At 40.2% G+C, this 15,082-nt stretch overlaps 1 protein-coding gene across 5 annotated transcripts in view; it reads left to right on the plus strand.

The window, feature by feature from the left end:
* The first annotated feature begins 6,736 nt into the window (after positions 1-6,736).
* LOC139540008 (C-Jun-amino-terminal kinase-interacting protein 2-like) overlaps positions 6,737-15,082 on the plus strand; it is a 48,388-nt gene continuing 40,042 nt past the window's right edge. For 4 of the 5 annotated variants that reach the window (XM_071343497.1, XM_071343495.1, XM_071343496.1 and 1 more), the window contains exon 1: positions 6,738-7,357. Coding sequence is in view for 1 of the 5 variants with exons in the window: in XM_071343494.1 (XP_071199595.1) it covers positions 7,293-7,357 (65 nt within the window). In the remaining 4 variants the exon portion in view is untranslated. Of the gene's footprint in view, positions 7,358-15,082 lie in introns of all 5 variants that reach the window. The other variant, XR_011668050.1, reaches the window with a different exon arrangement.

Raw genomic sequence — 15,082 nt, forward strand, 5'->3', positions numbered from 1 at the left:
GGGCATAGGGACTATGGTGGTCTGCATGAAACATGTTGGTATTACAGACTCAGACAGGGAGAGTGTATGCTTATATCTGAGTGTAGGCCTATATTGCAGTGGTGGTTCCGTGGTTTTCTGTAAAAATGGTTTACATGTAAGAGAAGGGATTAAGACCGCTTCCAAACTTTCTGTACCTTTTTTCAACAATGTTTTAGATTCAATTTGTTTCATTGTCAATGAACAAAGGCTCAGTTTACTTTAGGTAATATATTTAAATAAGTGATGTCATGATAAAATGTGTTAGTGTTAATATTTGTATGAAAATAGTGTTTAACAGTTTGCTTTCTTGATGCTAACCAACTTTTGCTTGGCTAAGCCCTAGTTAGCTCTGTCAATGTTAGCATACATATTAGTGGTTAATAATGTAATGGTTATAGCATCGTTTCGCATAGGCCTCCAGTAATATATAGATTTTAAAAAATTGACACTGATAGTACAGTGAGTTTATATATAATGTGAATGTGTAGATGTCTGGTGAGTTCAGGTTTGGATGAACGTGCCAACGGGACTGCCATGGGCAAGTCTCTTGACGGGTACGAGGAATGGTGGGAGGACAATCTGAAAGTAATTATCTTTGCACACAACAGCAGCGTTCAGGCCTCCAGAGTACTTACCCTATCGCCTGCTGTACGGATGGGAGCCGCAGCTGTTCACTGAGGTAAACAATGCAATTGTATAAAAAAATATTGCATATACTGTTGCATAAAAAAGTTGTGATATACTTAGTGTTTGTCTATTGCTATTTTTATTTAATGTACTTTGAGATCACTGAAACTCCACCTGTTGTGGTGGAAGTTGTCGAACCAGATCAGAATGCCTTCGAGGACCACCTTCAGGCAAGGGCTGAGAAGGATGTGGAGATTTTTGACCTGGTAAAAATTATTGTCCGCTGTTAATTTATTTTCTGGTCCTCTAAGAGATACGTAAGAGATGTATTTGTAATAATATGAAATATAATTGCATTTATTTCTATTATCAATCAAGGTGAGACATGGACAAGGCGCAAGAGAAACAAGGAGAGCCACCGGAGGAGAATCAAGTGGACCAAGTGCTTCGACATCCGGGCGAATGACTTGGCTTGGAAGAACGACGAAAGCAAGGCGAGACCTGGGAAACTGCTCTTTCGCTCCAAGCTTGGGTCACCATCCGTTAATGTGAATATAAAATACTCAGATGATAACTATTTGCATTTGCCTCCTCATGGTTGGTGGCATTGCCATGCTGTCAGCAGTACCATTACTGGCCCAGGGGTTTCTCCAAGTAGTCAATCTCAACCAATGGGTCAAGTTAAAACCTCTTTGGGATAGGTGGGGCGCTACATCTGGTGAAATTGCAGAGCGCGAAATTCAAAGTACAAAATTCGTAATATTAGACATTCATAAAAATACAAGTGTCTTACATTGTTTAAAAGCTTAACTTCTTGTTAATCCAACCACTTTGTCAGATTTCAAAAAGGCTTTACGGCGAAAGCATACCATGCGATTATCTGAGGACAGCGCCCCGCATACAAAAGCATTAAAAACATTTTCCAAACAAGCAGAGGTGTCACGAAAGTCAGAAATAGTGATAGAATAAATCACTTACCTTTGAAGATCTTCCTTTGTTTGCAATCCCAAGGGTCCCAGCTACATAACAAATGGTAGTTTTGTTCGATAAAGTCCTTTATATCCCAAAAAAGTCAGTTTAGTTGGCGCGCTTGATTCAGTAATCCACCTGTTTCCTCGTTCAAAATGCATAGAAAAGAGTCCTAAAAGTTACCAATAAACTTTATCCAAACAAGTCAAACAACATTGCTAATCAATCCTCAGGTACCCTAATATGTAAATAAACGATCAAATTTAACTTTTACTTGGTACTCATCCCGGATCCGGGAGCACCCCCCACAGTAAAAAAGCTGACTAGCATAGCCTAGCATAGCGTCACAAGTAAATACTAGCATCTAAATATCATTAAATCACAAGTCCAAGACACCAGATGAAAGATACACATCTTGTGAATCCAGCCATCATTTCTGATTTTTAAAATGTTTTACAGGGAAGACACAATATGTAAATCTATTAGCTAACCACGTTAGCAAAAGACAGTTTTTTACTCCATCAGTAGCTATCACAAATTCGACCAAATAAAGATATTTTTATTTATTTATTTTTATTTATTTTACCGTTATTTTACCAGGTAAGTTGACTGAGAACACGTTCTCATTTGCAGCAACGACCTGGGGAATAGTTACAGGGGAGAGGAGGGGGATGAATGAGCCAATTGTAAACTGGGGATTATTAGGTGACCGTGATGGTTGAGGGCCAGATTGAAATAGCCACTAACCAAGAAACAACTTCATCAGATGACAGTCTGATAACATATTTATTGTATAGCATATGTTTTGTTAGAAAAATGTGCATATTTCAGGTATAAATCATAGTTTACCATTGCAGCCACCATCACAACTCTCACCGAAGCGACTAGAATAACTACAGAGAGCAACGTGTATTACCTAATTACTCATCATGAAACATTTCTTAAAAATACACAGCGTACAGCAATTGAAAGACACAGATCTTGTGAATCCAGACAATATTTCAGATTTTCTAAGTGTTTTACAGCGAAAACACAATATAACGTTATATTAGCTTACCACAATAGCAAACATCACAACAGCATTGATTCAAGCAAAAACATAGCGAAAAGTATAAGCCACCAAAAGATATAAATTTTTTCACTAACCTTCTCAGAATTCTTCAGATGACAGTCCTATAACATCATATTACACAATGCATATAGAGTTTGTTCGAAAATGTGCATATTTAGCGGCACAAATCGTGGTTATACAATGAGAATAGTGGCCAAAACTTAGAGCAATCTGTCCGGCGCCATCTTGGAGAAGCACCTATTCTAATCGAAAACTATTCATAAACTTGACTAAAAAATACAAGTTGGACAGCAAATGAAAGATAAATTAGTTCTTAATGCAATCGCTGTGTTAGATTTTTAAAATTAACGTTACTGCGCAATACAGCGTGCGCTAAAGCGAGACCGCACCATAATTCATGGCGGAATTATTATTTGACATTTGTCAACATAAGTACGAATTAACAGCATAAAGACTGCTTACTATTAGCTGAGCTTCCATCAGAATCTTGGGCAAGGTGTCCTTTCTCCAGAACAATCGTCTTTGGGTTGAAAGATGTCCTCTTGTCCTGTCGAAATAGCCGCTAACGTTAGCCACCCACTGGAGAGGTGTCCAACTCGTGAAAGCGAATCACAAAGAAATCCAGGAAAATCGCAATAAACTGCTATAAACTGCTATAAGTCGGTTTAAATTAACTACCTTATGAAGTTTTTAAGACAAAAAACAAATTAAATCAGAGACGGAGATAAAGAACTGCTAAACCGAAAGCTTTTGAAGAAGCCATGCAGATGTCCTTCATGCGTCAGGCGCCCGGTCGAAAAGGTCGATACTTCCGTTCCAAGAGGTTTTATACTCCCCCAGATGGTGCTATCCGCTCCATTCAAAGTCTCACCGCTTACTGACATCTAGGGGAAGGCGTATGCAGTGCATGTAGCCCCATACCTTATAAGGGAATTTATAAACCGACCCTGGAACAGAGACCTCAATTTCAGAAATCTCACTTCTTGACAGGAAGTGAGCTGCAGAATGACTTCTGTTTCACTCAGAGAAATAATTCAAACGGTTTTAGAAACTAGAGAGTGTTTTCTATCCAATAGTAATAATAATATGCATATTGTACGAGCAAGAATTGAGTACGAGGCAGTTTAATTTGGGAACGCTAAATGTCGAAGTTGAAACAGCACCCCCTGTAGTGACAAGAGTTAAGACGGAGAATAGTATGTTCATTACCGGAGATAAATAATGAAGTGAACGCCCTCATCCACGTGCGCCACAATACTACAATCATAATGAGAGCCACTTAGAAAAACTACAAATTCTAGCTAATTTTTCAAAAAACAAGTCTGAAACTCTTTCTAAAGACTGTTGACATCTAGTGGAAGCCCTAGGAACTGCAATCTGGGAGGTATTCCTTTGATTTTCCCATAGACAGCCATTTCAATGGGTGGTGATCGCAAAAAAAGAAAAGCTGGATGGATTCTCCTCGGGTTTTCGCCAGCCATATCAGTTCTGTTATACCCACATACATTATTTTAACAGTTTTTGAAACTTCTGAGTGTTTTCTATCCAATACTGCCAATTATATGCATATCCTAGCTTCCGCGGCTGAGTAACAGGCAGTTTACTTTGGGCATGTCATTCATCCGAATTTCCGAATACTGCCCCCTATCCCTAAAAAGTTTTAAGTAACCGCCGCTTCCAGGTAGGTACTGCTAAGGTATATAACTCCAGTGGTCATGACACCACCCTAGAGTTTCTCTCACAACTCACCTCTATCTTTTCCATCCCTTACCTCCCTCACCAACCCCACTGACATAAGAAATTATAGACATGTATCCTTTCTTTTATGTCTGCCATCAACATAATAATAATAATAACATAATATGTCTAATAAAACATTTAAATTAAATAATTCAATAACTGTATTTTTACATACAGTTGAAGTCAGAAGTTTGCATACACCTTAGCCAAATTCATTTAAACTCAGTTTTTCACAATTCCTGACATTTAATCCCAGTAAAAATTCCCTGTCTTAGGTCAGGTAGTATCACCACTTTATTTTAAGAATGTGAAATGTCAGAATAATAGTAGAGAGAATGATTTATTTCAGCTTTTATTTCTTCCATCACATTCCCAGTGGGTCAGAAGTGAACATACACTCAATTAGTATTTGGTAGCATTGCCCTTAAATTGTTTAATTTGGGTCAAATGTTTGGGGTAGCCTTCCACAAGCTTCACACAATAAGTTGGGTGAATTTTGATCCATTCCTCCTGACAGAGCTGGTGTAACTGCGTCAGGTTTGTAGGTCTCATTGCTCGCACACGCTTTTTCAGTTCTGCCCACACATTTTCTATAGGATTGAGGTCAGGGCTTTGTGATGGTCACTCCAATACCTTGATTTTGTTGTCCTTAAGCCATTTTGCCACAACTTTGGAAGTATGCTTGGGGTCATTGTCCATTTGGAAGACCCATTTGCGACCAAGCTTTAACTTCCTGACTGATGTCTTGAGATGTTGTTTCAATATATCCACATAATTTTCCCGCCTCATGATGCCATCTATTGTGTGAAGTGCACCAGTCCCTCCTGTAGCAAAGCACCCCCACAACATGATGCTGCCACCCCCGTGCTTCACGGTTGGGATGGTGTTCTTCAGCTTGCAAGCGTTCTTCTTTTTCCAATGGTTATTATGGCCAAACAGTTCTATTTCTGTTTCATCAGACCCAGGACATTTCTCCAAAAAGTACGATCTTTGCCCCCATGTGCAGTTGCAAACCGTAGTCTGGCATTTTTATGGAGGTTTTGGAGCAGTGGCTTCTTCCTTGCTGAGCGGCCTTTCAGGTTATGTCGACATAGGACTCAATTTACTGTGGATATAGATACTTTTGCGGGCTAAATCAATGACAAACAGCCGAAATGTTCAGGCTTCATCATGATCTGTGATCAAAACAGCCTGGGGTGTTTTCAGTTCCGTTTAGCCTAAGGTTATTCGTAAGAACCCAACGGCAATGAAATAGCCTGATTCAATGCGATTTTCCTGAATGAAACGTTTTTATCTGTTAAACTGTTTGGTTTATGCATTGACCCATACCGATTCTAACTTTTTGGTCTTTTGCGGTAAGCATAACCTACCACTAATATTATACATTGCGGAGCATTTAATAAACCAACCACATTTTCCTGTGATGTTGAGGCTGAGCAAGACCTTTGATAGGCTAGTAGACTATGCGGAAATAATTGTGGAGTTAATAATTGTTGTAGCCTAGATCGTTTTACATATTCTGGTCCATTGTTTTTTCTGAGGATAAGCAAACAAGAGGTAGCATATGCTTTTTGCCTGACTCCATAACAAGGGTTAGGCCTATATCCTCAATAAGCCCCTCAATTCGAGTCCTTCTTTTAACCATAAGACATCTCCACAGAAATGTATAGCCTAAGGATTGCATGGTGACTGATTGTGTCTGTTAAACTGGTAAACTGGGAACTCTGGGAAAAAAACAAGGTAAAATCATGTCATCAGCGATTTTCAGGTCAAGGAAAGAATGCCAGAGTTTCTGAATTGGATTTCTGAGTTGGATGACCGTTCAAAAACAAAAAATCCCAGTCTGAGCTAGTTTTTTATTGAGTTTCCAGTTGTCTTGAACGCACTGAAGTCCGAGTTGAATTCACCACTAGAGACCTAGGCTACCTCTTATTTCTGAATTGGGCTACCTCCAACAAAGAAGCCCTTGTCTATATTGATGTGAGAAATAGGCATCATCTACACAGTAATGGTGGCTGGCTGCGATATCTACTAGCCTAATAATTTTTGTAATGAGGTGATATGCCTATTTTAGCTAAATCGACAAATGAAATGGTTTAATCTGGCAATTAAAATATTTTTTCCAAAATCATGCACATGTAGATGTTTGTAAGGCGTTCATGGTGAGATCTTTAAAAATAAACTAAACAGACACTTAAACTAACGAGTAACACATGTAGACCTTTTTAATCTGTTCAACTGACACAGGATGTGAACACTATGTCATGTGTCTGTGTCACATGACGTGACGTGAAAGCGTTGGCAGTTTGATGCCGTAGAAGAAAACTTGGCTCCATTGACATCCATGTTAATTCATGGTGGTATTTTATGGCGCATTAGGTGACTTGGTAAGACGAATCAGTTGCTTCACGAGGCTTAATTCTGGCACTTATCACCCCCCATACCGCCCCTTTCTGCACCGCTGCTTTGTTTCACAGGCAAGATCACAGCAGATATTTGGCAAGGCAGGCTGCTTGTGTGTGCGCGACAGGCTGGCTGGCTGGGCTGGCCGCATCGGGAGCAGATACGATTTGTTTCTGTGATTACCACATTGTTGTTCTTTTTCTCTGTACTCTGCCATTTCCGGGCCGTAGAGTGGATAGCAGCTCAAGTCAGATTTGATGGTGATGTTGAGTACGTGTATCTGATTTGGCTAGGTCGAGGCCAGGAGCATCTTTAACAGCGTGAAAGTCGGATAGAGGGAGGAAAAGCGAGAGAAACTGCGTTGTCCATATTGCGTCCGTCTGTCGCGCTCCTTGGTTGTGAATGGACTGCGCTCCCTCAGTGTTTATCTGCAGTCACTTCGAGTCGTTTCTGGAGGAAGATGGCGGACAGGGATGAGATGTACTCACTCTCCACCTTCCACTCCCTCTCTCCTCCAGGCTGCAGGTAAGACAACAAACCCGCAGACGGAGCAATGAAGGGTGGCTGGGCATAGCGGGTAGGCTATCCTCGAGCGCCCAATACTGAAGGGAGGAGGTGATACAGGCGGATGTGCGAGGATGGGGTGAACCGTTAGTATGTTAGTCAGTTTTGTTGATATTACCGCATTGTATTATTATCAACATGAGACATATAGGACAATTGGATGCTGCTCTACGTCGTTATATAGGTATATCACTACGTGCAGCGCGTAGCTGATGCTGTGTTGGTTGCTTATGTTTTTGTCTCTCGCTTGATGTGAGTTCGTTTAGAAAATACCCTTGAGCTATACACAACACATAACTGCCTTTAAGAGCAAAGGGGAGAGAGGAGGAATGTTCACAGGGAGGACAAGCTATAGATATGATATTTGGCGGTCATGTCGTTTGACTGCCTGGCTGGCGCATTCTCTAGCTCAGATTCAATTACCTCAGAGGCGGAGGGAATGAGGCCCACGCCCTGTTGAGACAAACATAGCCCGAAATGGGTGCTGTGAGCTCATTTACAATAGGCTATAGATTACACTTTTCATTTAACATCAATAGCCACAAAACGTGTATCCACCTATTGTTGATTGGATAGTTTAACCTTCATCTGTGCTCATGGTTTGGGGTAAATACAGTACTGCTTGAAAACATGTGAACCCTACAGGGCTGGTCATTATTTTTGCTATAAAATATTAAAATAAGCATATATAATCCTTATCTAAAACCAAATTCGTAATAAAGACATTCCAAGTAAATTACAGAAACCAAAAATATATATTTTCATTGTTTATTTAACAAAGGTGGTTGATTTAACAGAAATTCAGATTTGATGTGTGCAAAAATATATGAACTCCTTCAGTCAATAGCTTGTGGCACCTCCATTAGCAGCGATAACTTGGAGTAAACGTCTCCTATAGCCAGTAATCAGTCCCTGACATCTGTTTTGAGGAATTTTTGCCCACTCCTCCTTACAGAGCTCAGCCAAGTGAGTGAGGTTTGAGGGGTTTCTGGCATGAACTGCACGCTTCAGGTCCTGCCACAGCAACTCGATTGGATTTAGGTCAGGACTTTGACTTGGCCAATCCAAAACACAAATCGTCTTTCTCCTGAGCCATTCTTTGGTAGATTTCCTTGAATGCTTTGGCTCATTGTCTTGTAGGAAGACCCATTTTCATCCCAGCTGATGGCTTGACGTTCTGTTCAAGAATCTCCTGGTATACCTCAGAATTCATGGTTCCCTTAATGATGTGGAGTCATCCAGGTCCAGAGGAGGAAAAGCAGCCCCAGATCTTGACATTCCCACCACCATGCTTGACTGTTGGGATAAGGTTATTTTGGTGGTAGGTAGTGTTTTCGCCACACATAGCACTGTTGATTGTGACCAAAACGGTCAATTTTGGACTCATCGGTCCAGAGAATGGACTTCCATAAACCTTCAGTTTGTCCAGATGGACTCTGGCAGTTAAGACGAGCAGTTTGGTTCTTTTCTGACAACAGAGGCTTCTTCCTAGCAACCCTCCAATTTGATTCAGTGTTCTTCTTATTGTTGAAGAATGCACAGTTACCTGAGATGCAGCAAGGGAGGTCTGCAAATCTCTAGATGATATGTTTGGGTTGGCTTTTACCTGATTTATTATTGTTCTTGTGACTCTTGGGGATATTTTGGAAGGGAGTCCACATCTAGGCTGAGTTGCTGTCATGTTAAAAATGCTCTCCATTTGTAAATTATTAGTCTCACAGTGGACTGAGCTCAAACCTTTTTGAGATGATTTTATAGCCTTCCCCAGACTGATGTGCTCTCATTACCCTCGTCCTGATGTCCTCTGAGATCTCCTTTCCTTTCAGCATGGTATGCTTTGCATTCACCTGAATGGGTAACACTAAACTGACCAAAGCTGTGTTCGAATACTCATACTAACCTCACTAACCGTACTATTTGTGACGTAAATTGTGTATATAGTATGCTTATTGGTCATAGTCTGGATATAGTTAGTATACCAAAAGTTCCCTGATGACATACTAAATTAGCCAAAATACAAAGTATACATGTAGTGGACACTATTTCTGTGCTTTTAGGGACCATAATGCAATTCTTAAAAAAATGGGCGTGGCTTCATCTTTTCAGATTTTAAGAAAATGGCGGAAAATATGCATGTGAAGTCTGTCGAGAGCGGATACAAATTCTTGCTTTAACTAATTATGACAAATGTTAAGAAAATTTAGACATTTTTTATAAAGTAATGCCTTTTCAAATACGTCACGTTACACATTATGTTGGCTGACTATTTTTAGCTACGCTATCCTTATGAACCGCATAGCATTATAGCAGTATGTACCGGTATGTTGGCTACTAATACATCAAACTTGCCAGGCAGTATATTAACTACAGTTGAAGTCGGAAGTTTACATACACCTTAGCCAAATACATTTAAACTCAGTTTTTCACAGTTCCTGACATTTAATACTAGTAAAAATTCCTTGTCTTAGGTGAGTTAGGATCACCACTTTATTTTAAGAATGTGAAATGTCAGAATAATAGAGAGAACGATTTATTCCAGCTTTTATTTCTTTCATCACTTTCCCAGGGGTTCAGAAGTTTACATACACTCAATTAGTATTTGATAGCATTGCCTTTAAATTGTTTAACTTGTGTCAAACGTTTCAGGTAGGCTTCCACAAGCTTCCCACAATAAGTTGGTTAAATTTTGGCCCATTCTTTCTGACAGAGCTGGTGTAACTGAGTCAGGTTTGTAGGCCTCCTTGCTCGCACACGCTTTTTCAGTTCTGCCCACACATTTTCTATGGTATTGATGTCAGGGTGTTGTGGTGGCCACTCCAATACCTTGACTTGATTGTCCTTAAGCCATTTTGCCACAACTTTGGAAGTATGCTTGGCGTCATTGTCCATTTGGAAGACCCATTTGCGACCAAGGTTTAACTTCCTGACTGATGTCTTGAGATGTTGTTTCACTGTGAATTATGAAGTGAAATAATCTGTCTGTAAACAATTGTTGGAAAAATAAATGTTGTCATGCACAAAGTGGATGTCCTAACTGACTTGCCGAAACTATAGTTTGTTCACAGGAAATTTGTCTAGTGGTTGAAAAACAAGTTTTAATGACTCCAACCTAAGTGTATGTAAACTTCAGACTTCAACTGTATCTGCTATCTAACTAACTACCCAACGTTTATTGACTTGATTATTTACATAATTCTAAGCTAAGTGGTATAGTCTTGCAATTCAATGGCTATCTGCTCCAATTTCAAAGCAGTCTCGCGCAGAATAACTCATGAATTTACAAATGCCCAACATCCGTTGAATATGGCCGGTGTCAGTAAATGTCAGCATAAAAAAATGGAATTAAATTGTTGCCAGCAACACAGTTAGTCACCAACTCTCTGGATAACATGAAAACCGCCTAACCAGCGAGTAAAATGGTCAGAGTGAAGTGTTCTCTCATTCGTGTCTGGAAGTAGCTAGAAAACGTTAGCCAGTTAGCTTGGGTGCTTGACTGCCGTTGAACGCTTGGATCAACCCTACTCCTCGGCCAGAGCGTCTAGTGTGTGCTCTGAACGCTCCGAGAGCAGAACGCTCTGAATTTACGAACAGACAATGTGACAACGCTCTGGATTTACGAACGCCCAAAGCGCACTCTGGCACTCCAGATTGCATTTACGAACACACCCAAAATCGTAAAATGTTTAGCTAGTAATTTGTTATGCTAGCAAGAGGTTGCATAGCAACAGTATCAACTTCCGGTAGACAGGCGAAGCTCTAGTATGTTCAACTGAAATGATACTGTTCATTTACAGTATACTAAAATTAACTAGTAGTGTATATACTCAATAAATATGTTGCATACAGTATAGTATGGGTATTTGAACACAGCTCAGGTTTCTTAGTCCCGCTCAAACACTTTCCTAACTATCTCTCCTTTGATTGGTTAATTTGGTACCAAATTATTTCCCCACTGGATTCTACTTACCTACTTAATTTAACCAATGCAACTTGGTGTTCACTTATTTTTGCATCTGCATTAATTCCTTAAAAAAAAAATATATACTACATGCATGATTTCCTCTACACCAACATATGGTATTGGTAAATATAAACTTGTTATGTCAGATCAAAAAGACTGGTTCTGATTTAAATTAAGATTTCATGGTAGAAACTAAAATACATCTGTAATTGCACAAGGGGTTCAAGCAGCACAGTATAAGCTTAGTTTAACTCCGTATAGGTCTACATGTGCATTCTCTGACTGTCAGGCATTTCTAGATTTGACTCATTCTTAAAGATGCAGCCTTCACCTCTATAATCCACTGCTAGGCTGTTGCCAGATACATTTTTCTCTTCAATTGAAAAACATAAAACAAAATACAATATGGCTGTAGGTGATATGAACAGAAATGTTACAGATTATGATAATATTCTGTTTCATAACCCATGAAGGAGCAGATTCCGTTATGGATCTAATATTAGACACATGTAGGTATTATTTTCATGGATTCAGTTTGAGCATAAACTCTGAAACATTTGGTTCCTCTATAACATCCATAAAGCCTTACTGTAGTACTTTTATTAATGTTGCTCATGTCACTTTGTGTATTCCAACATGAACTTTTTTTTTTTTTTTTTCTTAAATGAGAGACGGGGTTGGAGAGGTCCTATCCCACTGGGCACACCATTTCAATGTGGATAATTGGGTAATATTTGGTTGAGACGTTGATCAATGAGATACATTGCTTTCAGAAAGTATTCATACCCCTTGACTTACTCCACATTGTGTTGTGTTACAGCCTGAATTCAAAATTGATGAAAAAGTGCCTTACCCATCTACACACAATACCCCATAATGACAAAGTGAAAACATGTTTTTAGAAATGTTTGCTCATTTAGGGGAAAAAAAGAAGGATATATCTAATTTACATAAGTATTCACACCCCCGAGTCAGTACTTTGTAGATACACCTTTGGCAGTGATTACAGCTGTGAGTCTTTCTGGGCAAGTCTCTAAAAGCTTTCCACACTTGGATTTTGCAACATTTGCCCATTTATTCTTTTCAAATTCTTCAAGCTCGGTCAAATTGGTTGTTGATCATTGCTAAACAACCATTTTCAGATCTTGCGATAGATTTTCAAGTAGATTTAAGTCAAAACTGTAACTCGGCCACACAGGAACATTCACTGTCTTTTTGGTAAGCAACTCCAGTGTAGATTTGGCCTTGTGTTTTAGGTTATTGTCCTGCTGAAAGGTGAATTCATCTCCCAGTGTCTGGTGGAAAGCAGACTGAACCAGGTTTTCCTCTAGGATTGTGCCTGGGCTTAGCTCCATTCCGGTTTTTTATCCTAAGACTTTACGATTACAAGCATACCCATAACATGATGCAGCCACCACTATGCTTGTAAATATGGAGAGTGGTACTTGGCCCAAACATGTCACTTTGTATTCAGGACAAAGCGTTTTATTTGCAGTATTACTTTTAGAGGTGGACCGATTTAATCGGCATGGTTTCACAACAATCGTTAATCGGCATTTTTGGACGCCGATTACATTGCACTCCACAAGGAGAATGTGTGGCAGGCTGACCACCTGTTACGCAAGTGCAGCAAGGAGCCAAGGTAAGTTGCTAGCTAGCATTAAACTTATCTTATAAAAAACAATCAATCGTAACATAATCACTAGTTAACTACACATTGTTGATGATATTAATAGTTTAACTAGCTTGTCATGCATTGCAAATAATCAATGCGGTGTCTGTTAATTTATCATCGAATTTATCATCGAATCACAGCCTACTTCGCCAAATTAATGATGATTTAACAAGCGCATTCGTGAAAAAAGCACTGTCGTTGCATCAATGTACCTAACCATAAACATCAATGCTTTTTTAATATATATTTTTTTACCTATTTTTTTTTACCTGCATATTTACTTTAATTCATGTTAGCAGGCAATATATTAACTAGGGAATTTGTGTCACTTCTCTTGCATTCTGTCCAAGCAGAGTCAGGGTACATGCAGCAGTTTGGGCCGCCTGGCTTGTTGCGAACTGTGTGAAGACCATTTCTTCCTAACAAAGACCATAATTAATTTGCCAGACTTTTACATAATTATGACATAACATTGAAGGTTGTGCAATGTAATAGCAATATTTAGACTTATGGATGCCACCTGTTTGATAAAATACAGAACGGTTCTGTATTTCACTGAAAGAAGAAACATTTTGTTTTCGAGATGATAGTTTCCGGATTCAACCATATTAATGACCTAAGGCTCGTATTTCTGTGTGTTATTATGTTATAATTAAGTCTATGATTTGATAGAGCAGTCTGACTGAGCGATGGTAGGCACCAGCAGGCTCGTAAGCATTCATTCAAACAGCGCTTTCGTGCGTTTTGCCAGCAGCTCTTCGCAATGCTTCAAGCATTGAGCTGTTTATGACTTCAAGCCTATCAACTCCCAAGATTAGGCTGGTGTAACCGATGTGAAATGGCTAGCTAGTTAGCCACACACACACACACACACACACACACACACACACACACACACACACACACACACACACAGTGGGGAGAACAATTATTTGATACACTGCCGATTTTGCGGGTTTTCCTACTTACAAAGCATGTAGAGGTCTGTACTTTTTATCATAGGTACACTTCAACTGTGAGAGATGGAATCTAAAACAAAAATCCAGAAAATCACATTGTATGATTTTTAAGTAATTAATTTGCAATTTATTGCATGACATAAGCATTTGATACATCAGAAAAGCAGAACTTAATATTTGGTACAGAAACCTTTGTTTGCAATTACAGAGATCATACGTTTCCTGTAGTTCTTGACCAGGTTTGCACACACTGCAGCAGGGATTTTGGCCCACTCCTCCATACAGACCTTCTCCAGATCCTTCAGGTGTCGGGGCTGTCGCTGGGCAATACGGACTTTCAGCTCCCTCCAAAGATTTTCTATTGGGTTCAGGTCTGGAGACTGGCTAGGCCACTCCAGGACCTTGAGATGCTTCTTACGGAGCCACTCCTTAGTTGCCATGGCTGTGTGTTTCGGGTCATTGTCATGCTGGAAGACCCAGCCACGACCCATCTTCAATGCTCTTACTGAGGGAAGGAGGTTGTTGGCCAAGATCTCGCGATACATGGCCCCATCCATCCTCCCCTCAATACGGTGCAGTCGTCCTGTCCCCTTTGCAGAAAAGCATCCCCAAAGAATGATGTTTCCACCTCCATGCTTCACGGTTGGGATGGTGTTCTTGGGGTTGTACTTATCCTTCTTCTTCCTCCAAACACGGCGAGTGGAGTTTAGACCAAAAAGCTCTATTTTTGTCTCATCAGACCACATGACCTTCTCCCATTCCTCCTCTGGATCATCCAGATGGTCATTTGCAAACTTCAGACGGGCCTGGACATGCGCTGGCTTGAGCAGGGGGACCTTGCGTGCGCTGCAGGATTTTAATCCATGACGGCATAGTGTGTTTCTAATGGTTTTCTTCTTCAGGTCATTGACCAGGTCCTGCCGTGTAGTTCTGGGCTGATCCCTCACCTTCCTCATGATCATGGAGGCGCTACCAGGAGACAGGCCAGTACATCAGGAGATGTGGAGGAGGCCGTAGGAGGGCAACAACCCAGCAGCAGGACCGCTACCTCCGCCTTTGTGCAAGGAGGAGCACTGCCAGAGCCCTGCAAA

The sequence above is a fragment of the Salvelinus alpinus genome, chromosome 15, assembly GCF_045679555.1.
Source record: "Salvelinus alpinus chromosome 15, SLU_Salpinus.1, whole genome shotgun sequence".
In the NCBI taxonomy this organism is placed as follows: Eukaryota; Metazoa; Chordata; class Actinopteri; order Salmoniformes; family Salmonidae; genus Salvelinus; species Salvelinus alpinus.